The 17160-nt window shown below is 42.2% G+C and overlaps 1 protein-coding gene across 1 annotated transcript; it reads left to right on the top strand.

The window, feature by feature from the left end:
• The first annotated feature begins 2526 nt into the window (after nt 1–2526).
• On the top strand, nt 2527–15562 carry LOC106568683 (inhibin beta A chain-like). Its single transcript, XM_014139210.2, has 2 exons — nt 2527–3640; nt 14293–15562. The coding sequence occupies exons 1-2, from the start codon at nt 3136–3138 to the stop codon at nt 15129–15131; spliced, it is 1344 nt and encodes a 447-aa protein (XP_013994685.2). The 5' UTR covers nt 2527–3135; the 3' UTR covers nt 15132–15562.
• The last annotated feature ends 1598 nt before the right edge of the window (nt 15563–17160 follow it).

The following is a 17160-nucleotide window of genomic DNA, read 5'->3' as shown; positions in this document are numbered from 1 at the left end:
ATTGATTCTTGAAATTGACTGAATTGAAATGGAATTAATCTCAACCCTGTTCAGAATAAAAAGAAGCAGCTCTGTATATCTGTTTGTATTCCTCTGAGGTAAGATTTATACCATTACCACAAGAGGGATTAGTGTTAGCTGTGGTCCCATTCTAATGGCATAGACATAATATGGTTTATTTCAGATTAGATATTCAATAAAACTGATGGATATTAAACTAAAACGATAGCATATATTTATTCACAATAAAATCTATATATCAGTTCTGCTTGAAACCTGAGCATGACACAATAGAAGATACTGTATATTTAGTTATACATGACAAACCTGTCTGCAAAATGTGAAAAAATATCAGGTTCACATTAGACTATGGTGTTAGCGACCTTTGAGGGGCAATATCATTGAAAGCATAGAGTACAGTTTGTCAATATTCACCCAGAACATTTTTTTCATCATTTAAAACTAGAGGTTTTGTGTGGCCAGTTATTTGAAACAGATCCTCACTAGTCAACACACCTGGGTTCAAATGGTATTTGTTTTCCTTCAAATACTGGAGCTAAGCTTGAATGAACTTGCTTGGTGCAATGGAGCCAATTGAATAGTCCCAAATGCAAACAAACGCAGGCTCAATAAAACGCTCAAAGTGTTTGATAAAAAATATTGACACCTGAGACCCCTAGAGGCCTTTACATTGACTGTTGGGTACTACATTGATATTGACTACTGTGTTGTTGGGTTTAGAGCTTGCAAGAAAGGCATTTCGCTCTACTTGTGCATGTGACCTTAAAACTTGAAACTGGGTCGAAGACAAATTCCCTAGAGAATCCATCCAACATGAAATCAGTGGTACGATGACACTAGGTATGTAATGAATATAGCTTACTGTATACCTGTGTGTGTGTGTTGCAGCTGGAACTGAGACCAGTCATTGGGCATGCCCGGTTTATCCCAGCTAGTACATTTGGTTCCTTGGAAGTTGTGGGAATGTACGTTTTTTGTTCTCCATTGATTCTGGGAACAAAGCCATACGTTTCCTGACCAGTATAAAGGAAAAACAATTTAACATTCTGAGAACAGAAGTGAACATTCCCCCATTTCTGGGAACTTAGATTTTTAGGTTTCAGGGAGGTTCTGAGAACATTTTACTATAGTTTTATTAACGTTCTGAGAATGAAAATTATAGGTTATTTGAAGGTAATTAAACACTTCTAGCTTAGTTTAACTGTTTTGAACTCCAAGCACAGCTAGGACACATGGGAATTAATTTGCTTAGACATTAATCATGCAATCACATTTATTTGTTATTGTGGCACGGCATCAGTAGGGTCAAACCTATGATCTTTTGTTCTCTATCCACGGACTTAGTCCACTGTGCCACCAGGATGGAACTAGCATCCCATGTTATTTTTTTTTTTTTTTACTCATACTCATGTTCATTTTAGTCTATTCAAACAGACCCCATTTCAAAAGAAACAAGCACTCATTAAGATCACACCTGACCACACTTAACAAGATAGAGGACAGAGAGCGTTTTTTGTTGATGCTGAGAACGGAATGTATACGGTTTTAAATAACATTCTTAGAGCGTTCTCTGAACATTACTAAAGTGTTCTTGTGGTTTTCTTAAAGTTCTCGGAACAATTTGAGAACATGACTTTAAAAAGAGCCACGAAGAAACCTGTAGGAAACATTATGCTGAAGTACTGAAATTCCCACTGAAAAACGTTATTTCTTAATGTTTCCTGGACTATTTGAGAACACTACGAATGTCAAACCAGTTGGAGAACGTTCCTAGAACATAACCAAAACTAAATTTAAATGTAACCATGTTTGAACTTTTAGGAAAAGTAAAGTAAGAAAATACGTTTTTTTTTTGGTTGTGAAGTTCGTTAAATGTGCTGAGAATGTTCCAAAGCCAAGCAACTATCCTGCACCATTCCCAGAAAACTGTGGGAAGGTTTATGCAAAATAACCATAGGACAACCATGCTCTCACCAAGCTCTAAGAAACATATGGTTCTCAGAACGTTATGTGCTTGCTGGGGTGTGTGTGTGAAAATGTGGATGAGGGTGAACACGTCTGTGTGTGTGTTGGTGTGTGGTATGAATGAATCAGGGAGACTCAGTGCGCACACAGTGCCTCTTCCGCCTCCTCCATCGTGACGTGCAAGAAAACCCCACAAGCATGCTACAAAAACCATCCAATGCAGACACTATATAGAAAGATAGCAAAACAGAGAAAGAAAATTAAAGCAAAAAACATAGACTAACTTGTGGATGTGACCTGACTGACTCTTGTGTTTGCCTGAAGTTTAACTTGTTAGTTAAAATTTAAAAGGATGAACACATAGTTGTGATTTGGAAGTAATGAAACACACAGTAGTAATGGGGGGTATAGAGGGAGGGATAAAGAAAGGGAGGGAGGTATAATTACAGTGAGAGGCAAAAGAGAGAGTGGTGAGAGTGAGAGGCACTCTAACCCTGCCCACTTCTACAAAGCCATTCAACTCCGATATAGTGAGCTCTCTGAGGCTTCTCCAGTGCTGTGCATATCAGCAGGACAGGACACCACCACACTTCTTTTTGCAAGGACTAAACTAGAGTGCACACTCTCCCAAACACTTCATTTTTTACAAAGACTGGACAAGATATTCTGTTTTTAGACAGTAAACCTTATTTTACCAACTGGACAAAACAAGAGGAAGGGTTTTACAAAGCCGAGAGCTTGCTTTTCTGGAATTGACAGGAGAAGTGGTTTATGTGGACTGGAGCAAAGACCTAGTTTGTGAGGACCAAGTAATGATGGTAAAGTGCTTTACCCCATAGGAGTAATACAAGGGCATTGCCTGGTCTCAAATCTCTACTTTCCAACATCCAACTTTTTGAAGCTAGCATCACCTCTCTCAGAGAAGGATTGTACTTTCCTCAAACTTGTTATTTCTGTCTCCCACACAAGTGCTTTGTTGGTGTCGGTGAAACCCCATCAACACCTTGTGAATCGGGAGAGATAAGGTGAGGAGAGCTGTCCGGTGTGCTGCTTCTCTTTCGTCACCCTCGCCGCGGGTGCCGCTGTCCTCTACTCACCCTTCTCCAAGGAGTGTGTGCACGTGTGTGAGTCGGCGTTCTGTGGCACAGGATGCCCTCGTTAGCCGCGTTGGCCGGGGTGCTGGCGTTGCTTCTCGCCAGGCTTCAGACAGGATGTGGCTCCCCTACTTTGGCTGGACCACTGGCAGCGGTGGATGTGGCCATGCCAGAGCAGGGGCTGGTGGAGGAGACCCAGGTGACACACTGTCCGTCCTGTGTACTGGCCCAGATGAGGAGGGGTTATGACCCGGTCCCTCCTGGATTTGAATCAGAATCTGAATCTGTGTCTTTGGCTTTGGCTCAGACTTCGGGCCAGACGGACATGGTGGAAGCGGTGAAGCGGCACATCCTCAACATGCTCCACCTGAATGCACGGCCCAACGTCACGCACCCGGTGCCGCGCGCTGCCCTGCTCAACGCCATCAAGAAACTACACGTGGGCCGTGTGGGTGAGGACGGCAGGGTGGAGATCCAGGAGGAGGGACCGGGGGGCGCTGGCGGTGAGTGGGCGGCGCCGCCCGAGCCGCCCTCCGAAATCATCACCTTTGCCGAGCCAGGTGAGTCAGCGATTTTGTGTGCCTCTGTGTTTGTGTGGTTAGCAGTTACAGTAATATCATCAATTACTTTCTTGATTTGTTTGACTCATTTAAAGAAGCACCACTCGGCACCATTAATCCTTTGTAATAGTACCTGAAAGTACTCACTGTTATCACATAATTATTTCCTGATAAATAACAGGTAAACCAGTGGAAACAGTTGTTTAAAAGGGCAGTGCAGTCCCAAAAATGTTAAATTTTTTTAAATTATATTTTCACACTATGAGGTTGAAATAACACTCTGAAGTTGTAAAATTATGATAATACCCTTTTAGTTTAAGAGCCTTAAAAAAAAACTCCTGGAATTTCAGCCTGTTTAGGTGAGATGGAATTTTTCACAATCTGATCTGATTATTCTGACCAATGACCAGTCATCTTTTATTTGCATATGCATCCTCCTACTTTGAAGGTCTAAGCTGGGTAGGCTCTAGAGTCTAGACGATCCTATCGACCAATCAGAGCTGTGTATGTAAATATATTTACATTTGTATCATCACGATCAGACTGAGCATTTCAATGGATCTGTTTCAATATTGACGTGTGTCTGTGGTGCTTAAGGCTTTCTCTTCAAACTTGAAGTCAACACGGCTTAGATTAAACTATTGACGTCCCTTTGCAATTTCTTTGTTCGGGGGTTATGCGCACCCACTACCCACGTGCCTTGGCATCCTTAGCTAGCACGAGTTCCCCACGCTTAAGCGAGCGTCGAATGCGGCTTTTGACTCCAACTATTTCAGTGTGTACTCAGCTACTAGAGAGCACTTAAAGATTTTGAAAAATATGTTTGCCAGGTCATCATTGGAAATAAGAATTTGTTCTTAGCCGGCTTGCCGGGTTAAATAAATGTTACATGAAATGTTGGTATGAGATTAAGAACAAGGAATTGTAAATTATGTGACACGCTAGATGTGTATAAATGTAGTTCAAGATGGACTATAATTCATGACTAAATTAATATTCTCTCAAATGCTCAATAACCTGTATGTTAGTGAGTGTGTCAATAACCATGAGTATTAGTGTGTGCCTGTTCCTCATCCTCCTCTCTTGGAGTTAGTGTGTATGTGTTCGGGCACATCAATGGTAACAATTCATTTCTCCATAGCCATATCCAGGAAAATCATATACATTTCTCCGCTGTAGGTCTTGTCAATTTAAACAGGGTAGCGAATTCGGTCACACTTTGTTGGTCTTGCTGATTTAAACGTGGTAGTGACTTGGGTAACACTTTATTTGTATAGTTCCATATAGATAATCTGCAGATGGTCAATCCATCAGCAAACAATCTGTTGATAAGCAACTGCTTGCTAAGGCTAGGGTTAGTTTTAAAACAAGGATTGTGCCAAGGGTTGAGGTTAGGGCTACGGTTAGGGTAAGCGTTAACTTCTATGGGCTACGTGGGACGCTAGCATCCCACCTGCGGGACACAGCCAGTGAAATATCAGGGCGGCAAATTCAAAAACAACAAAATGTCATAATTCAACTTTCTCAAACATACAACTATTTTACACCATTTTAAAGATACACTTCTCCTTGATGTAACCACATTGTCCAATTTCAAAAAGGCTTTACAGCGAAAGCAAAACATTAGATTATGTTAGGAGATGTACATAGACAAAAATAATCACACAGCCATTTTCCAAGCAAGGACATGTGTCAATAAAACCCAAAACACAGCTAAATGAAGCACTAAGCTTTGACGATCTCCATCAGATGACACTCCTAGGACATTATGTTACACAATACATGTATGTTTTGTTTGATAAAGTTCATATTTATATCCAAAACCAGTATTTTACATTGGCGCGTGATGTTCAGAAAATGTATTCCCACCAAAACACCCGGTGAATGTGCACATCAATTTACAAAAATACTCATCATAAACGTTGACAAAATATATAATAATTTTTAAAGAATTATAGATAGACTACTCCTGGATGCAACCGCTGTGTCAGATTTTAAAATAGCTTTACGGCAAAAGCACATTTTTCAATATTCTGAGTACATAGCTCAGCCATCACAGCGAGCTATACAGACACCCGCCAAGTTCGGGGCAACCTAAACTCAGAATTAGTATTAGAAATATTGTCTTTGCTGATCTTCGTCAGAATGCACTCCCAGGACTGCTACTTCCACAAGAAATGTTGTTTTTGTTCGAAATAATCCATATTCATGTCCAAATACCTCCGTTTTGTTTGTGCGTTCAGGTCACTATCCAAAGGCATAGTACCAGAGACGAAAAGTCAAAATGTTCCATTAACGTACTTAGAAGCATGTCAAATGCTGTTTAAAATCAATCTTTATGGTATTTTTAACATAAAATTACGATAATATTCCAACTGGACAATAGCATATTCATTCAAGAAGAAAAAGAAGGAACGGCGCACTCGCGCGACCGAGCATATCCAATCCCTTTGTTGCCAGGCAGTCCACTCAGTAACTGAGCTCCTATTATCTGCCCAGTGACAGGAAAATGCTCAAACCACTTTCTGAAGGCTGTTGACAGCCCATGGAAGCCTTACGAAGTGCAACGTCACCCCACAGACACTGTAGTTTTGATAGAGAATCAAAAGGAGAACTACAATTCTCAGACTTTCCACTTCCTGCTTGGATTTTTCTCAGGTTTTTGCCTGCCATATGAGTTCTGTTATACTCACAGATACCATTCAAACAGTTTTAGAAACTTCAGAGTGTTCTCTATCCAAATATACAAATTATATGCATATTCTATTTTTTGTGCCAGAGTAGTAGCCTGTTTAAATTGGGTACTTTTTTCATCCGGCCGTGAAAATACTGCCCCCTACACCCCAACAGTTTAAAGGCCCAATGCAGCCATTTTTAAAAATATCAATATCAAATCATTTCTGGGTTACAATTAAGTACCTTACTGTAATAGATTTCCATTAAAATTACTTTTGCTAAAAAAAAAATATCATGCAAGAATTTAGCTTGGAGTGCTCTGAGTTGGGAGGGGAAACTGAAAACGATCTGTTATCGGCAGAGGTTTGGAACTTTATTTGTTATTGGTCTATTAACCAATGTACCGCATACTGCTTGATTGAATCACCTGGTAATTGTGTGTATAAAAAAACCTAGGCTGTTGGCTGTGGGAATTCCTAGGCAGGGAGTTTGCAGGGAATCAATTGTCTGGCAGTTGGGGCCAATCGGCCTTAAAGCTACTGCCGTCCTACCAACGCTGCCACAAGATCAGGCTCTGAATGAGACCTAACCCAGTTTAATTTATACCCAGCGTTTCGTTGGTGAAGTCTTGTGGCACTATGTATCGATACAGAAAACTTCACAGTACAACTGTGTCCTATTGTATCTGTGTTCAGCGCGTAGGAACTGAAAGTAGACACGTTTTTGCATTTTAGGCCTCGGGTTTTCAGAATTTTACAACAGCGGGTCAACCACTTGATTGAGATACGTCAACCACGTTCACATCTATAGTTGGGAATTTTCATATGCAGGTGTGAAGTGGATGAATCAGAGATGAGATCAGACAACGATGCGAAAACAACAATAGGAAAGTTTTAATACAATGCATCGGAACTACATGTATACCCTCCACGTGCAACAGCATGCTCTCATGCGCTGCACACCACGGCAACGAGGGGGATGCTCTGATTCTGGAGGCTCTCCTGATTGCGGGTTGGCCATTGTGTATGGCAGCAGAGCGGCGCAACCAGCGTGTGACAAAGCGCATTCTTCTTCTGCTTGTTTGCTTACATAAACGTGCATAATGGCTTGGTGCTTTAAATAACCACCCTTTTGTATGAACCTTGGATAAAAAAGTGCCGGTGAAATTAGGGGGGCATTAACGATGCGCCGGGGGGGGGGGCGAAGGGCCCGACCGACATACCTGCGGGGTTCCTAACCGTACATAATCCCTTCATTCATCCAAATATGGGGCCAAATAATTACTGTGGAGGCTATAAGTGGATATGGGGATGGGGGAGAGAGAGAGAGGATAGAGAGGGAGAAAAAGAGAAAGAATAAAGAGAAACAGAAAAAGAGGGGGGACCAAGAGAGAAAGAGAGAGAGAGGGAGAGGACCAAAATAGTGAGAAGGGAGGGGACAGAGAGAGAGAGGGGGAGAGAGAGGGAGAGAGAGAGACGCCTGCCACCTCTCACAGCAATCAGCACTACTGTCTTCTCTGAATGAATAGTCAGGAACCAATAACACATCGTTAATGACATTCCTGTAGTGGCGATGGTCTTTCCTCGCCGACTGAGATATCTTGGAAGATGAAGATGCTTTTCTTTTTTTTATCTGCTGTGCTATCTAGCCAAATATATTTAGAGGCGCTTCGCTTTCAAGCTATTCTATTCTCCCTGTTTTGTTTATTGATTCATTCATTACAAGTAAAAGGAAAAAGAGATAGAGAGCCTTGCTAGGGAGGGAGGGATTTCTGTTGTCGAAAAAGTATGAATAAATTTAGTGTTGTTTGGTTTTACTGTACATGCATATCCATATCCATATGAGATATGAGTTGCTCCCTTTTCAGTACAAAAGCCCCCAAAAGCACCCCCCAAAAATGTACAACCCGGACTGTTTTGGTGGTGACTGTGCTTTGTTTGGTTAGCTAAAGTAGTTGTCCTATTTGTCCGTGATAAATTTGGTGCGTTTCCCAGGACACCGCTGAGCACCAGCTGAGCACGAAAATTCCTCAAATGGTCCGAGAACACATTCAGTTTTACTGGTCAGGAAACATATGGCTTTGTTCCTAGAACCAATGTGAAACCAAAATCGAACGTTTCCACAACTTTCAAGGAACCAAACGTGCTAGCTGGGTAGCTATAGACATTTTTGAGTGTACATTTTTAAAACGTGTTTTAAAACTAGAGGGTTAAAATAACACTGTGTGTGTTAAAAGTATTGAACACTAATAGTTATAACATTACAGATGATTAACCACTTTTGCTGTGCAGATCCTCATGCGCATTTTTGAAGTGCTATCTTATACTGGACACTGGAAGTGCTACAGGAGAGGGTTGAACTTTAATTTAGTGAGATGTAATGGAGGAATTCTATACATGGGCACAATTGAATTTAGTCCAGGACAAAGTATCCATTGTTGTGGTCACCCAAAGATGATTTATCTGTTGTTATTCCATGTCATGATCTGAGGGGTATACTTCTTCGTGGGATAGTTAGCGAGCTAACTTTGGTAAATTCTGAGTTCAACTTGGGATAACCGTTGACACCAAGGTGGCTCACCTTTTACCCATGCAGGTACATTTCTATGGCAAGAAATCCTTCAGCTCTAACCTGCTCCTGGGCAGGCTAACTCCACTTTATCCTGAATGAAGTGTCTGAATTGTGCCTCTTTCCAGCGTTGTGCCTCTTTCCTTAGAACAGGTGTGCAATGTGAGATGGGCTGGCATATGGGGATGTGTGTTGGGATGTGTGTTGTTACGTGACGGGTTGCACACGGTTGACCTTTGTCTCAATTGCAGCGTGGTGACAGTGGAGAGAAACTTCTCAGTAGCTCTCTGTAGATAGGCCACCACTCCTGGGTCCATTTTAAAATGTAGGCCGAAACAAGTGTTTCTTATTGGACAAGTTCAGGTAGTTACCTCTTCCTATCAAAAAATGTTCTCCCTACTGGACATGACCCAGGACTGTGGCGTGTGAACAACCCACAAAGGCCCTCTCAATCCTGCAGGACTCAGAGAGATTAAAGAAGACAGTTTGTGTTGTGGGTTAGAATGTCCTACACGCTCTGATTAACTCAAGTTTGTTTGAGAGTATGAGATTAAAGGGGGATCTGTTTTAGAAATAACACTTTATAAGAGCTTTCATGAATAAGGATGAGTACATTAGTATTTTATTTGAAAACATTTATTCTAAGCAATATAAACATTAAATTCATAAGTTTGTATAACATTTATTATAATATATTTTTTAAGCATTTAAGCGTGAACAATAGCCATATCAGACAATAATTATGTCCAATTGGTGTCCATGAGGCTGTCCTAATATGGACACCGTACACATGTCCAATCACTGCATCTCCAGGACCCAAACATACAGTTTATTCATGAAAGTAACTAGGAGGTTATTATAAAGTGTAACCAGGCTCACAACAACCCTCCCATAGCCCATTGCTTTCCAAAGTAAACAGATGCCAAAGTGACTGGGGAAGATACATCCGAGCCCACCTAATCAGACATGACAGACCTTGAACAAATACAGTCTTGTACAGAGTATGGAGTTTGGATAGAATGGACTGTCCACTGTCAATAGCATGCATAATACACTATATATACAAAAGTATGTGGACACCCCTTCAAATGAGTGGTTTTGGCTATTTCAGCCATGCCCGTTGCTGACTGGTGTATAAAATCGAGCACACAGCCATGCAATCTCCATAGACAAACATTGGCATTAGAATGACCTTAAAGAGGAGCTCAGTGACTTTCACCGTGGAACCGTCATAGGATACCACCTTTACAACAAGTCAGTTAGTCAAATTTCTGCCCTACTAGAGCTGCCCCATTCAACTGTAAGTGCTGTTATTGGGAAGTGGAAATGTATTGGAGCAACAACAGCTCAGCCACAAAGTGGTAGGCCACACAAGCTCACAGAATGGGACCATCGAGTGCTGAAGCGTGTAGCGCATAAAAATCATCTGTCCTCGGTTGCAACACTCACTACCGAGTTCCAAACTGCCTCTGGAACCAACATTGCACAAGATCCACCCCCCCCAAAAAACGACAAAAAACTATTAGTCGGGAGCTTCACCAAATGGGTTTCTATGGCCGAGCAGCCACATACAAGCCTAACATCACCATGCGCAATGCCAAGCGTTGACTGGAGTGGTGTAAAGATCGCCGCCATTAGACTCTGGAGCAGTGGAAACCTATTCTCTGGAGGGATGAATCACGCTTCACCATCTGGCAGTCCGACGGACGAATCTGGGTTTGGCGGATGCCAGGAGAACGCTACCTGCCCCAATACATAATGTCAGCTATAAAGTTTTGTGGAGGAAGAATAATGGTCTGGGGCTGTTTTTCATGGTTCTGGCTAGGCACCTTAGTTCCAGTGAAGAGAAACCTTAACGCTAAAGCATACAACGTCAACAAAACAAAGGAGATGATCGTGGACTTCAGAAAACAGTAGAGGGTGCACCCCTCTATTAACATCAACGGGACCGCAGTGGAGAAGGTGGAAAGCTTCAAGTTCCTTGGTGTACACATCACTGACAAATTGAAATGGACCACCCACACAGACAGAGTAACAGAGCCTCTTCAACCTCAGGAGGCTAAATAAATTTGGCTTGTCGCCTAAAACCCTCACAAACTTTTACAGATGCGCAATTGAAAGCATCCTGTCAGGCTGTATCATCGCCTGGTACGGCAACTTTGGCTTGTCGCCTAAACCCCTCACAAACTTTTACAGATGCGCAATTGAAAGCATCCTGTCAGGCTGTATCACCGCCTTGTACGGCAACACCGCCTGGTACGGGTAGTTTGCCCCCGGTAATGAGTTGGGCAGACTGCACCACCCTCTGGAGAGCCTTGTGGTTGCAGGTGGTGCAGTCTGCCCAACTCATTACCGGGGGCAAACTACCCGCCCTCCAGGACACCTACAGCACCCGATGTCACAGGAAGGCCAAAAAGATCATCAAGGACATCAACCACCCGAGCCACTGCCTGTTCAACCCACTATCAGCCAGAAGACGAGGTCATTACAGGTGCATCAAAGCTGGGACCGAGAGGCTGAAAATCAGCTTCTATCTCAAGGCCATCAGACTGTTAAACAGCCATCACTAGCACATTCGAGGCTGCTGCCTACAGGCATAGACTAGAAATCACTGGTCACTTTAAGGAATGGAACACTAGTCACTTTAATAATGTTTACATATCTGGCATTACTCATCTCATATGTATATACTGTTTTCTATACTATTCTACGGTATCTCATTCACTTAATAATGTTTCGATATCTTGCATTACTCATTTCATATGTATATACTGTATTCTATACTATTCTACTGTATCTTAGTCCATTCTGCTCTGACATCGCTCGTCCATACAGTGAGGGGAAAAAGTATTTGATCCCCTGCTGATTTTGTACGTTTGCCCACTGACAAAGAAATGATCAGTCTATAATTTTAATGGTAGGTTTATTTGAACAGTGAGAGACAAAATAACAACAAAAAAATCCAGAAAAATGCATGTCAAAATGTTATAAAATGATTTGCATTTTAATGAGGGAAATAAGTATTTGACCCCTCTGCAAAACATGACTTAGTACTTGGTGGCAAAACCCTTGTTGGCAATCGCAGAGGTCAGACGTTTCTTGTAGTTGGCCACCAGGTTTGCACACATCTCAGGAGGGATTTTGTCCCATTCCTCTTTGCAGATCTTCTCCAAGTCATTAAGGTTTTGAGGCTGACGTTTGGCAACTCGAGCCTTCAGCTCCCTCCACAGATTTTCTATGGGATGATTAAGGTCTGGAGACTGGCTAGGCCACTCCAGGACCTTAATGTGCTTCTTCTTGAGCCACTCCTTTGTTGCCTTTGGCCGTGTGTTTTGGGTCATTGTCATGCTGGAATACTCATCCACGACCCATTTTCAATGCCCTGGCTGAGGGAAGGAGGTTCTCACCCAAGATTTGACGGTACATGGCCCCGTCTATCGTCCCTTTGATGCGGTGAAGTTGTCCTGTCCCCTTAGCAGAAAAACACCCCCAAAGCATAATGTTTCCACCTCCATGTTTGACGGAGGGGATGGTGTTCTTGGGGTCATAGGCATCATTTCTCCTCCTCCAAACACGGCGAGTTGAGTTGATGCCAACGAGCTCCATTTTGGTCTCATCTGACCACAACACTTTTTCCCAGTTGTCCTCTGAATCATTCAGATGTTCATTGGCAAACTTCAGACGGGCATGTATATCCGCTTTCTTGAGCAGGGGGACCTAGCGGGCGCTGTAGGATTTCAGTCCTTCACGGCGTAGTGCGTTACCAATTGTTTTCTTGGTGACTATGGTCCCAGCTGCCTTGAGATCATTGACAAGATCCTCCCGTGTACTTCTGGGCTGATTCCTCACCATTCTCATGATCATTGTAACTCCACGAGGTGAGATCTTGCATGGAGCCCCACGCCGAGGGAGATTGACAGTTTTTTGTGTTTCTTCCGTTTGCGAATAATCGCACCAACTGTTGTCACCTTTTCACCAAGCTGCTTGGCGATGGTCTTGTAGCCCATTCCAGCCTTGTGTAGGTCTACAATCTTGTCCCTGACATCCTTGGAGAGCTCTTTGGTCTTGGCCATGGTGGAGAGTTTGGAATCTGATTGATTGATTGCTTCTGTGGACAGGTGTCTTTTATACAGGTAACAAACTGAGATTAGGAGCACTCCCTTTAAGAGCGTGCTCCTAATCTCACCTCGTTACCTGTATAAAAGACACCTGGGAGCCAGTAATCTTTCTGATTGAGACGGGGTCAAATACTTATTTCCCTCATTAAAATGCAAATCAATTTATAACATTTTTGACATGCGTTTTTCTGGATTTTTTGTTGTTGTTATTCTGTCTCTCACTGTTCAAATAAATCTACCATTAAAATTATAGACTGATCATTTCTTTGTCAGTGGACAACCGTACAAAATCAGCAGGGGATCAAATACTTTTTTCCCCCACTGTATATTGTCCTGCTGAAATGTATGAAACTATATACTGTATGTATATAGTCTTAATTCATTCCTACTTAGATTTGTGTATATTGGGTATGTGTTGTCTAAATTGTTAGATGTTACTTGTTAGATATTACTGCACTGACTGAGCTAGAAGCACAAGCATTTCGCTACACCCGCAATAACATCTGATAATCACGTGTATGTGACCAATAAAATATGATTTGATTTGATTTACAATGTCATTGTAGACAATTTTGTGCTTCCAACTTTGTGGCAACAGTTTGGGGAAGGCCCTTTCCTGTTTCCTGTGCACAAAGTGAGTTCCATGCAGAAATGGTTTGTGGAGATCGGTGTGGAAGAACTCTGGCCTGCACACAGCCCTGGCCTAAACCCCATCAAACACCTTTGGGATGAATTGGAACGCTGACTGCGACCAGGCCTAATCACCAAACATCAGTGCCCAACCTCACTAATGCTCTTGTGGCTAAATGGAAGCAAGTCCCCGCAGCAATGTTCCAACATCTAGTGGAACGAGTGGAGGCTGTTATAGCAACAAAGGGGGGACCAACTCCATATTAATGCCTATGATTTTGGATTGAGATGTTCGATGAGCAGGTGTCCACATACCTTTTTTTTGGTCATATAGTGTATCTCTCCTTTAGCCCAAAGCTCTATTTAATACACAGAGTTAGCATTTGAATTGATTTAAAGAGGCTATACAGCTTTTACCTCTGGTGTTGCTCTTAAGCCAAAAGGAGTGCCCTAAAAGGACAGAAATAGTTTTATGAAATTACATTATTGGACAGAAAGGGGAACAGCTCCAGTCAGCATTTCTGTACAGCCTTTTTTCGACATACTTTTTTTGCAGAGCCCCAAAAACATGCATGCGTTGCCTAACCAAAATGACTGTGAACATTTGAAGCATTGCTCTCATTGTGATGACTAAATGCCCTATTCCCTTTCCTGCTCTAGGCAACTCTCCATCTGCCATGACCTTTGACATTTCCAAGGAGGGCAGCGAGCTCTCGGTGGTGGAGCAGGCCAACGTGTGGCTCTTCCTGAAGCTGGCCAAGGGGAAAGGGCGAGGCAAGGGAAAAGTGAACATCCAGCTTCTGCAGCGCCGCCGGCAGAAGCTGAAAGCTCCAGGCTCTGCCTCCACCTTCGCCGAGACCCAGGGCGAGGAGGAGGAGTTGGTGTCGGAGAAGATGGTGGACACACGGCGCAGCGGCTGGCATACTCTCCCCGTGCCACGCAGCATCCAGTCCCTGCTGGATGCCGGTGGCAGAGTCCTGGACCTGCGAGTCTCCTGCCCACTGTGCACCGAGGTGGGTGCCAAACCCATCTTGGTCCCCACCGAGGATGAGCAACCGGGATGTGAGCAGGAACAGTCCCACCGGCCGTTCCTCATGGTCGTACTGCGGCCTGGCAAGGAGGAACACGCTCACCGCCGTGCCAGACGAGGCCTTGAGTGCGACGACAAGATGCACATGTGCTGCAAGAGGCAGTTCTATGTCAACTTCAAGGACATCGGCTGGAACGACTGGATCATCGCACCCTCGGGCTACCACGCCAACTACTGCGAGGGTGACTGCCCCAGCCATGTAGCCAGCATCACTGGTTCCTCGCTGTCCTTTCACTCCACTGTCATCAACCACTACCGCATGCGGGGCTACACGCCTTTCCAGAACATCAAGTCATGCTGTGTGCCCACGCGACTACGCGCCATGTCCATGCTCTACTACAACGAGGAGCAGAAGATCATCAAGAAGGACATCCAGAACATGATCGTAGACGAGTGCGGCTGCTCGTAGGAGACAGTACAGAGCAGTAAAGACTCATCCATAATAAGAAGGCACCATTGGTATGATGGACATAATATAACTGGTATGATGGACAATACATTTTTGGGGAGTTCAATGACTGATCTGTCTGTTTTGTCTTATTATCTGACAGGGTATCGTTAAATCGGAATAGTCTATGTGGCACTTTCAGATAAAAAAAGAGATACATCATATATTTTTGTTAAATGGAGACTAAGATTGGGACTACTTATCACTGTTTATGCGCAATGTGATTCCTGCTTCTCTGCACTGCAATGAAAATGGAACAGTTCCCTGAAGAAAAAAAACTATGCAACTGATGAAGTATTACAATGTGTTGTATTTTTGTTAATGTTTCTTTATATGTATTTTGTTTCTTAATTGTATACAAAGTAGACTTTTTTATACTTTTTTTCTCCAAATGTGTGTCTGTGTTTCAAATGTTTGTATTGTTATTGTTGAGAGATACTTGAAAGACATAGGTTTGACCAGCTACTGGAGCCAAACACTAATATAATTATTAACAAGGTTTATTATTATTATTCATTTCTGAACTACTTTGTCTTTGTATATAAAAATAATGAATGTTGAAATTTGCACTATACCAACATTCTTGCCAGCTTGATCACATTGACGGTAACTGGCATTTGGGCCTGCGTGAAGAGATACTGCAGGTAGCCTAGTGGTTAGAGCGTTGGGCCAATAACTGAAAGGTTGCTGGATCGAATCTCTGAGCTGACAAGGTAAAAGTCTGTCGTTCTGCCCCTGAACAAGGCAGTTAACCTGCTGTTCCTTGGTAGGCTGTCATTGTAAATAAGAATTTGTTCTGAACTGACTTGTGTAGTTAAATAAAGGTTACATTTAAAAAACTATTTTTTAAAGAGAAGACAATACACAAGACAAATTTAACACATAAACAGCACATACTATAGCTACGGACAGTCTCTCAATCAAAGTAACGCCAAAGATAGGAGGACCATTAGCTTTCAATATGATTAATTTACTAGGACATTCTCTACTAAAGCATCTTGATTAATCTTCCTAACAACTGGTGATGACAAAGAAAAATAAACCACTTTGACCAATCTATGAAAATTATGAAACTAACACTTCAAAGAGTCTGAAAATGTCTTCCAATGGTTAAATCAATTGGTATGACTTTTTTCCTGCTTCTTTTGTTCAACACTTCTTTCAAACTGAAATTGGAGAGCAGTGGTGTTCCAAACATATGACATATATGATGATATTTATAACATTACATATGTCATAAATGACAAACATACAAAGATCAGTGAATGTGTTTGAATTTGGCGTGTTATCCTTCCAATGGCAAAAGAGAAGACACTGAAACAACACATTTAGACAACTTTACAAACTCTTGATTTACTGAAAATAAGGCTTATTTTGCTTTGTTGTACAAATCAATACTGTTGCTTGTGGATATTTTTTTATATAATTTATTTGGCAGCAATTATTTTGCTTCATCATTAAACACAATGCGTTATACTATTTCTGTCGTGTTTTGTTTCAGTTATCGGTAACACTTTACTTAAAGTGTCCAGGTATAATGCATTTTAATGCAGATATGGAAACCTCCGAATTCTTTAGCATTTCATTTTAAAGGGATACTGTGAGATTCTGGCAATTAAGCGTATGCTACCGTACTTGTAGACTTCCAGTCATTACGCTAACACTAGTACCGCTAAACCTCCTACATACTGCGCGCAGACAAACAAACTATATCCATGAGTTCTTCTGACTCCGGGTAAGTAAAAAACGGCTTGCCAGAATCTTGCATTATCCCTTTATTGGTTGTACGTTCTCTTTCAATATGCTAACCTACTACGCAACTTCAATTTCATTATAGTATAATATTCTAAGATCCTTATATGGCCATCTCATTAAACCTTTAGGAACATTTATTCGAAGGATCTGTACTCATAAAGCCGCTTTCCAAGACACAGATTATGCCAAGTAAAGGTTATTTCAATGGAGATTCTTTATTTAGCATGCGTTTTAG

This window comes from Salmo salar, chromosome ssa14 (genome assembly GCF_905237065.1).
Source record: "Salmo salar chromosome ssa14, Ssal_v3.1, whole genome shotgun sequence".
Lineage (NCBI taxonomy): Eukaryota > Metazoa > Chordata > Actinopteri > Salmoniformes > Salmonidae > Salmo > Salmo salar.
This window is presented reverse-complemented; position numbering and strand designations above follow the sequence as displayed.